At 53.7% G+C, this 9,569-nt stretch overlaps 1 protein-coding gene across 1 annotated transcript; it reads left to right on the top strand.

The window, feature by feature from the left end:
* The first annotated feature begins 380 nt into the window (after nt 1–380).
* Nucleotides 381–7,278, top strand: LOC119566236 (protein mab-21-like 3). The gene is made up of 3 exons (XM_037898637.2): nt 381–697; nt 1,270–1,420; nt 2,422–7,278. The coding sequence occupies exons 1-3, from the start codon at nt 381–383 to the stop codon at nt 2,842–2,844; spliced, it is 891 nt and encodes a 296-aa protein (XP_037754565.2). The 3' UTR covers nt 2,845–7,278.
* The last annotated feature ends 2,291 nt before the right edge of the window (nt 7,279–9,569 follow it).

The raw sequence follows: 9,569 nt of genomic DNA, 5'->3' as shown, positions 1-9,569 counted from the left end.
CACATCTCTAAATTCCTAGACTCTTAATACACCAGACGCTTGTTTGCTCTACCAGGCAGGACAGGTTATAGTTTAGCACATGTCTGCAAGTTGTATTGTAGCCTAGGGCCCGGCCTAGGGTGAATCATGACCAGGGACCAGCATCTGTGGAGTGTCTACACTCGGGTTTACACTCATTGGCTGTGCAAATGCCACATCCAATCTGTGCCGAACTTTCAGGGAAATTTCTAGCCATCAACAAATGGAATTGTATGGATTTTGGTGATAAGGGGGGAAATGGAGGGCACACAGAGCCCCCCCTCTTCCCCCAGCATCTGTTAGCAGGGCCAGCAGCTTCAACCACATCTGTAACTGGTAGATCTGAGAACCCGCCCAATCCTATGTGTCTATATGCATCACTGGATCTTCTCTTTTCTCCCCATCTCATAGAGAGAATCACACTGCAGCCTTGGGACCCCAAATCCCCGGCTGTGCAGCTGATTTTCCGGCTGGGCGAGGAGGAGCTAGTCTCTGTGGATCTGGTCCCTGCTGTCCAGGATAAGGTGGTGTTGTCTGAAGACTGGCAGACAAACGACCTGGCCAGACTGTCCGACTGGTGGGACAAGGAGCCGGGCAACAGCCAGGAAAGATTCCGCCAGAAGGGAGAGAAAGTTGGGAGAGTCGGTGCTGACATAGTGGCCAAAGATGGTTTCTGGAGGTAAAAAAGATCCACCGCTGAAAGGAACTGAAATGTTCCCTTGGTCCTGAATCAACATTTTTATTTCCCAGAGAGAGATTTTCATTTCGACTCGAACTGAAATGTTCAGCTTTTGAAAACTAAAAAAATTTGAATTTCTGAAATGTTGAATTTGTTTGTTTTTTTCATCCTCTGTCCCCTTTTTTGGCCAGTGAATCCAATAGAAGGATGGATTCCAGGCTGGTTTCCTCCCCATGTATTCCTTTTCCTTCTTTCTCCACTCTTGAACTCTGGAAAAGTTAGTGGCAAAGGGAAAAAATGAAACTTGGGCCTTGTCTACATGGGAAACCTTCTTTGGTTTAAGCCAAGGCTTGAATTTAAGCCAGTCTAGTTATACTGGGATAGCCCCGGTGTGGACACTCATTCCCGTTCAGGAGTGCCTTGGTTTGGTTTTGGTGAGTGGGAAATGGCAGTCTGCACCTGGCACTGACATGCGGCTGCCTCTGGGCTAGGGTTAGGGGTGTGGGGGCTGTTTATACCGAGATCCCTCGCTCACTGAAATTCAATGAGGTTGCTCTTTCCCTCGGTTCCAGGTTCTCTTTTGCTAATGCCGAGACAGCTTTTCTCCAGGACATCGACAGTGATGGGGGGCAGCGACGGAAAGCTCTGAGACTCCTGAAGTTCATAAACAAGGAGTGCTGGGTCCCAGAATATGGCAAGATATTGACATCTTACCACCTGAAGGTAACTCTCCGAGCATGCCTGGGCGGGACCATCTGCTGTAAGGGGATGCTGGGGGGAATAATTCAAGCATAGATAGCTGTCTGTCTGGACTCAGGCTCTGGTCTGAGATGTTGTGAGTTGTGTCAGATCCCAGGCAGTGCAATCCGTGTTGAGTGTGGGTGTCTTCTCTGCTTTTGCTGGAGGACTCACAGAGACCTGGCGATATTGTATAATTCTAATCTATTTTGACTCTGATCCAATCTCATGCTTCAGGGCTTAGGCTAATCATCTGCGGAGATCAGGAAGGGGATCTTTGTTCCCCCAGTGCCCAACTGGCCAGGCGCATTCTGGGTTTCTTTCAACTTCCCCTGAAGCACTGGGGACCTGCTACGGCTGGAGATGGGATGCCAGACGGGGTGGGCTGGTGCTCTGAGCTGGTCCAGAGACTCCTCTTTTAGGTGCCTGGCTGATGGGTCTGATTCACATGCTCAAGGTTGCCAGATCTGGGGCTGCGCTGGTATTTCTTCAGGTCAGCCTGAAAGACCTTTAGCTCAGACATTTTTTCTCTGCAGTGTCGCTCAAGTGTCTGAGTTCAAGAACTGCTCAATCCCCCAACTCTAACTTGGTCACCTATAAAAATATTCAGGGGAGACAAAATCTGAACTGCTGATGGGGGGAGGGGAGTGTGAACCCAACAAAAATCTTTAAAGGAAACTACCAAAAAGACTGGGCCAGACCCCCAGCTGGTGTCACTCGGCCTTAGCTCCACTGGAGTCAATGGTGCCAGATCCCAGATGAGGTCAGCGGGCTGTAGCTCCATTGGGTCAATGGGGCCAGACCCCAGCTGGGGTCACTCAGCTGTTGCACAACTGGGGTCAACGGGGTCAGATCCCAGCTGGGTTCAATAGGCTATCGCTCCATTGGGGTCAGTGGGGTCAGAATCCAAGCTGGTGTCAAGAACTCAAGGAGTTACACAGATTTCCTTCGTCTTGGCTATGTAAGTTTCCTCCCTCTCTGTGCAGACCGTTCTTCTGTGGGCCCAAGATATTCACCCGGAGACGGAGAAATGGGAGACCCTGGAGTCGTCCCTGAAGACCCTCCTGAGCCTCCTACGTCACTGCGTGAACAAGAGAAAGCTCCCCCACTATTTCCTGCGTGACTTTAACCTCTTCAACAAGCGCTACAGGGAAGGTAACGGGTTCTATGAGTGGCTGGCCTTGCAGGTCCTCAACAAGGAGGGGGAGCTGTTGGAGGTGAATCCAGCAGACTATATATCCCTGAGAGTCCCCAAGAAGCATTCTGAGAGTCCTGGGGCCTTCAGCAGAGCAGAGACATCTCTCCAGGGATTTAATTCGAGCCACCTGAAGAAGCTGAAGGAGTTGGAGGAGAAACAGCTGTATGAGTGGGAAGAGGAAGAGCCGGGTAACAAGAATGTAACGGCCTAGCCAGTCCAAGGGAGGGAACAGGTTGAGCCCTGAAGGATTTAACAGAGGAGCAGATCCCAGCTATAGGATTGTGCCGGGAAGCAGCCACAGCCATAGCTAAGAATGAGAAACATGTCATCTGAGTAGCTGTAAAATACTCATGCATCACCAGTTTGACTTGAAAATTGCTGAGCTCCGTGGGGGCCAGGGTTGGAGTTAGTGCTGAAAATTTCATGGTTTTTCCCTCAAATATATAGCCCCTCCCCCACTGCCCTCACTTTAAAGTTTCTCCCATTCTTATCATGGGTCTGTCTGGGTGAAGCTGGGCAAAATATTCAGGGCATAGTGGATGTGACATGGACTAATATTCAGTAATTAAAAAGTTACTGGGCTGTGGGATTCTGGCTCTTGAGATTGACATGCACCAGCCATGATCATCTGTGCCACCTACAGACCCCACTCAGGGCTGGTGTAGCTGGGAGTTCCCCCCCACAGCCAACGCCCCATCCCCTCCCCACAGCGCCCACGATGGGAGGGTATCACGAAGTCGTGGGGGCGATGCTCTGGAATTGCCCCACATGAAGCCAGTCAGGGTCCTGGGGCAACGTGCCTACTTTCGGTGAGCGCACTGTCACCAGGGTAAGGAGCTTACACAGCTTTGACCATCCAGAGTTTGACCTTGGAGCATCCAGCATCCCCGTCCACACCGTGCGCTTCCCACAGCCAGTCTGGCCAGGTGGGACTCCTGAGGAAGCCAGGGGGCCCTGCACCCCAACTCCGCAGTCAGACGTGACTGAACCAGCATTGTAAAACGGAAAGTGTATTAGACGAGAGGAACATAGAGTAGAACAGGACACGGTTAGCACAGAAATCAGTGACTTTCAGCCTAATCCATCTCGGGAGGAAGGGAGCCCAGAGCCAGGGCTCTGGCCCTCCCCTGTGCTCCAAGCTAGCCGAGACTGACCCACTTTCAGCTGCCTGACCCCTGCCTCCGCCCATTGCTCTTCCTCCTGTCTTTGTCTGCTTCCTGGGCAAAAGGTTTTCACCTGGTCACATCCCCCTCCTAGGCTCCAGTTAGGAAGGGGACAGCCATAGCATAGGTGCAGCCAGCGGGAACAGCCCCCGCAAAAGTCACACTCCCTTATTACCACACTCTAGACATTGGTGTAATACCGAGGGAAACTGAGGCACACACAGTATTCATGCAAAACAGTAAGACTCACATAGGCTCACATACAACATAACAAGGTGAATAAAACCCCACTTCATCACATCTCCCCCCTTCGAGACCGAACTGAGTGGGGTCCCTTTAGCCTGTGACCTGGGGAGGTTTGGGACCCCCTCTCTGGGAAAAAGCATCAGCTATAACATTGGCACTCCCCTTAACATGGGCCACCTCCATCTCATGCTACTGGAGGGACAGACTCCACCTCAGGGGCTTAGTATTGGCCCCTTTCATCTGGTGCAGCCACAGCAGGGCGAGTGGTCAGTATACACAGTGAAGTGCCTCCTGAATAGATCTGGGTATGGCCTCCTAAGAGCCCAGCCCAGGCATAGCCTGGGGCAGCAGCTTCCTGCTCAGGTACAGGATGGGGTGTTTCTCCTCCTTTCCATTAGTGTACGTTGACACCGCACCCAGCCCTGTGTCTGGCGCGTCAATGAACACCATCGAGGGCTTGTCAAAGTTTGGGTTTCCCAGCACCGGGCCCTTGACCAGAGCCTCCTTCAGAGTGCAGAGACCCCTCTGGCACTGCCCGGTCCAGACCAGCTTGTCTGGCTCACCCTTCTTACATAGCTCCGTGATGGGAGCTGACTCGGAGTTAAAGTGGGGCACAAACCTCCGGCAGTGCCTTGCCATCCTGATAAAGGCCTGGACCTGTTTCTTAGTCTGGGGAGCAGGCCAGACTCTGATCGTCCCTACCTTGGCTGGCTCTAGCTTTAGACAGCCACTCCCCACCTTGTGGCCCAGGTACGACACCTCGGCCATCCCCACCTGGCACTTGCCAGCTTTTACAGTCGGCCCTGCATCCTGGAGGTGACCCAGCCCCCTCTTTCTTGGGACACGTGGTCCTCCCAGTTCTGGCTAACAAACCAAATATCATCAATGTATGCTACGGTAAAGTTCTCCATCCCATTCAGTAACGGATCCACCTGGCGCTGGTAGGTGACTGGCACCTCCTTGAGGCCGAAAGGTAGAACCAGGAATTGGACATATATAGATTCACTGACAAACACCTTTGTTAAGATTGTCCAGGGATAGCTCATGCCCTTCCAGAACTGAGTTCATCAAAACTCAAACTTGTGCAAGCCAGAAAATATGGAGTTCAGGTAAATGCCCAGCGCAACCTTAACTCTGCCCCGCCCACCCCCCGGAGCTTGCAGTAGCCACTGGGAGTTATCCACATGCCCCACAGTTGTGTTCACTGCTATAGGTGGCGCTGTACTGAATGGGGAAGGGAGCAGATGGAGCTGCTTGGCAGAGCTGTGATTGGGATATGAGACCTTGGGGGCCCTGCCTCTCTGAGGAGATCTGAGCCCCCCCCCCATGCGATCAAAAGAAAGAGGTGCATGCAGACCTTGGGAGATCCGGTACCCCTCGTTTCAGAGCGGCGTTGTGCAGGCTGGGGCACTAGCAGGGCACAGGGGGTGTCTTGCCATGGGGACTGTCAGCAGCGAGGTGAGTGATGAGCGAGGCCTGTGGGTTTAATGAAGGGGGAGTGAAAGCATCGTCGTGCATACAGGGGAAGGGGCTATAAAAGGGATTTTGTACAATGAGCAGCTGCGGTGTCCTTTCTGTGGAAAGGCTCCGTGTCTGAGTGTAGGGCGGCCGTAGGGAGCTCCTGCTCCGTACAGGTCAAAGGCAGGGTGTGAGTGTGGGCATTTGGGGCATATTGGGGCATCGCTCAAAGAGGGCAGAGTTAAGGTTGTGTTGGGCATTTACCATAACACCGTATTCCCTGAGGTTCCAAAGCTCGAGTGTTGCTGAGCTCGACGTTCCAGAAGGGCACAAGCTACCTCCGGGCAACCTTTACTCTGTGTTCACGACGGTTTTTGTCAGTGAATTTCCTAATTTTTTTGAACAGAAAGAAAATGTTGTTGCCAGGAGCTAGTGCTCATTGAGGCAGCTGCAGGTCTCATGTCGGTGAGCAGTTCAGACGCTCCTGTGAATAACACCTAGCTCTTACACAGCGCTTTTCACCAGTAGCTCTCAAGGAGGAAAACATCATTATCCCCAGTGTACAGATGGGGAAACTGAGGTGTGAAGTGACTTGGCTAAAGTCATCCACAGGCCCAGGGCAGAGCCAGGAATAGAGGCCAGTTTTCTGAGTCCCAGTCCACTGCTCTCTCCACTAGGCCAGATGGTCGCTATGTGATTCTTAACTGTCCCCCCTACCTCCTGCACACTGTTCTCATGGGATAATGGCCGTGTGTTGCAATGTTTGCAGTGTAGATGCGAACAGGGCTGATGAGGGAAACCTCATCCATGATCTAGTTCCCAAAAGCTTGACGGTTTTATTATGTCGGTGCTACGGTGCCGTGAAGCATGTGAGAGAAGACTGCTGTGTCTCTCTCCTCCCCCACCACCCCAACATCTAGGCCCCCCCTAATATTTCCAGCTCCCCTTCCCATTCAGCCATCAGCATTTAACAGGGCTCAGCAAATCACAGGTAGAATCTGTGAACTTGAAGCCAGGTTGTTTTTGGCTGGATCTCGGGAACCCGTTGGTCAAATGGCCCCACGTCTGGATCCCCGACCGCAGCCCGTGCCGCCATGGGGCCCACCCAGTGCCCAGGCAGTCTGAGCAGGGGCATGGAGTTTACGCACTATGAACAATCGAGCTTTAATTAGAGCTGGACTGGCCACGAACGACAGCAGAGGGTTCGGCTATAACAGGCACCAACCCTGACGTCTCAGAGCACCTTGCAATACTCAATGGGTTTATCCTCATGATGCCTCGGGGAGGCTGGGCAGGGCTAGAGTCCCCACTGTACACATGGGGAAACTGAGGCAGAGACGGTCCACGTGACATGATCAAGGTCACACAGAGAGTCTGTGGCAGAGCCAGGAACTGAACCTAGGAGTCCTCCGAGTCCCACAGCGACCCACTGCCCCATCCAGCTTACCTGCCCCCACATCTGTTCCTGGGCTCGGAGCATTTCTCCCCATGGTTTGTTCATGTGCAGCGACGGGGGCTACAGTCTGTGTCAGGGTGTGTGTGTGTCTGTGCAGCACCTGGCGCGACGGGGGCCCCAATCTCAGGGTCCTTGAGTCGATGCCCCGGCGGGCTGTGGCGCTGGGGTAGATGGTTACTGTACAGAGACAATCACCACAGTATCCCCCTGAGAGACCCCCAATATCTCCCCAACCTCCCCCCTCAGAGACCTCAATATCCCCCAACTTCCCTCCTCAGAGACCCCCAGACATCCCCCATCAGAGACCCCCAATATCCCCCAACCTCCCCCTCAGAGACCCCCAACCTCCCCCCTCAGAGACCCCAATATCCCCCTAACCTTCCCCCTCAGAGACCCCCTATATCTCCCCTCAGAGACCCCCTATATCCCCCAACCTCCCTCCTCAGAGACCCCCAACCTTCCCCCTCAGAGACCCCCAATATCCCCCAACCTCCCTCCTCAGAGACCCTTAACTGCCCTCCTCAGAGACCCCTAATATCTCCCCAACCTTCCCTCTCAGAGACCCCCAGACATCCCCCATTAGAGACCCCCAATATCCCCCAACCTCCCTCCTCAGAGACCCCAATATCCCCCTAACCTTCCCCCTTAGAGACCCCCTATATCTCCCCTCAGAGACCCCCAATATCCCCCAACCTCCCTCCTCAGAGACCCCCAACCTTCCCCTCAGAGACCCCTAACCTCCCTCCTCAGAGACCCCCAATATCTCCCCAACCTCCCCTCTCAGAGACCCCAAGACATCCCCCATTAGAGACCCCCAATATCCCCCAACCTTCCTCCTCAGAGACCCCCAACCTCCCTCCTCAGAGACCCCAATATCCCCCTAACCTTCCCCCTCAGAGACCCCCTATATCTCCCCTCAGCGACCCCCAACCTCCCTCCTCAGAGACCCCCAATATCTCCCCAACCTCCCCTCTCAGAAACCCCCAGACATCCCCCATTAGAGACCCCCAATATCCCCCAACCTCCCTCCTCAGAGACCCCAATATCCCCCCAACCTCCCCTCTCAGAAACCCCCTGACATCCCCCATCAGAGACCCCCAATTTCTCCCCAAGATCCCCCTCAGAGACCCCCAACCTCCCTCATCAGAGACCCCAATATCCCTCAACCTCCCCCTCAGAGACCCCCAGCCTCCCTCCTCAGAGACCCCAATATCCCCCCAATATCTCCCCTCAGAGACCCCCGATATCTCCCTGACGTTCCCCCTCAGAGACCCCCAGCGTGCCACCAACATGATTTCCTCAGAGCCCACCCCGACGTCCCCCTCGGGCCCCTCCCCCCGGTGACCGTTGCGGCCGTTACTCCCCCTCCCCCGCCCTGTGTTGGAGCCGCCTCCTCCCCGCCCTTCACAGCTGCGCTGCAGCGGGGGAGGGGAGTCATGGCGCCAACGGTCGCTGGGGGGAAGGGGATGTCGGGGGTCTCTGAGGGGGGAGGTTGGGGAGATATTGGGGGTCTCTGAAGGGGATTTGGGGGAGATGGGAGATATTGGGGATCTCTGAGGGAGATGGGGATATATTGGGGTCTCTGAAGGGGATGTTGGGGGTCTCTGGAGAAGATATTGGGGAGATATTGGGGGTCTCTGAAGGGGATGTTGGGGAGATATTGAGGTCTCTGAAGGGAATATTGGGGTCTGGAGAAGATATTGGGGATATATTGGGGTCCCTGAGGGGATATTGGGGTCTCTGGAGAAGATATTGGGGGATACTGGGGGTCTATGAGGGGGATGTTGCGGGGTCCCCGTGAGGATATTGGGGTGTCTGAGTTGGATGTCGGGAGGTGAACAGGGAGGAGGTTGTGTGGTCCTTGAGGAAGGATATTGGGGGGGGGGTCTTGGGGATGAAACTGGAAGGTCTCTCAGGGATATTTGGACATGTCTCTGAGGGGGGAAATTGGTGGGTTTCTGTGTGGGTTATTGGGGGGGTATTGGGGCATTTCTGAGGGGGCATTGGGATTCTTGGGGGATACCGGTGGGAGGGTCCCTGTGGGTATATTGGGGGATAGTTGGGGTCTCTGAGGGAGATATTGTGTATTTCTGAGGAGGCATGGAGTTCTCTGAGGTTTAGTAGCGGTCTCTGAGGAGAAACTGGTGGGTGTCTCTGAGGGGAATATTGGAGGATCCCTGAGAGAGGGTCTGTCATAAATATAAAGGGAAGGGTAAACACCTTTAAAATCCCTCCTGGCCAGAGGAAAAACCCTTTCACCTGTAAAGGGGTAAGAAGCTGGGATAACCTCGCTGGCACCTGACCAAAATGACCCATGAGGAGACAAGATACTTTCAAAGCTGGAGGGGGGAGAAACAAAGAGTCTCTCTGTCTGTGTGAGGCTTTTGCCGGGGACAGAACAGGAATGGAGTCTGAGAAATGAGTCTGTAATCTAGCTAGAGACGCGTTAGATTCTGTTTTGTTTAAATGGCTGATAAAATAAGCTGTGCTGAATGGAATGGAGACTCCTGTGTTTGTGTCTTTTTGTCACTTAAGGTTTTGCCTAGAGGGACTCCCTGTGTTTTGAATCTGATTACCCTGTAAAGTATTTACCAGCCTGATTTTACAGAGGTG

Source organism: Chelonia mydas, chromosome 6, assembly GCF_015237465.2.
Source record: "Chelonia mydas isolate rCheMyd1 chromosome 6, rCheMyd1.pri.v2, whole genome shotgun sequence".
NCBI classification, from domain to species: Eukaryota; Metazoa; Chordata; order Testudines; family Cheloniidae; genus Chelonia; species Chelonia mydas.
This window is presented reverse-complemented; position numbering and strand designations above follow the sequence as displayed.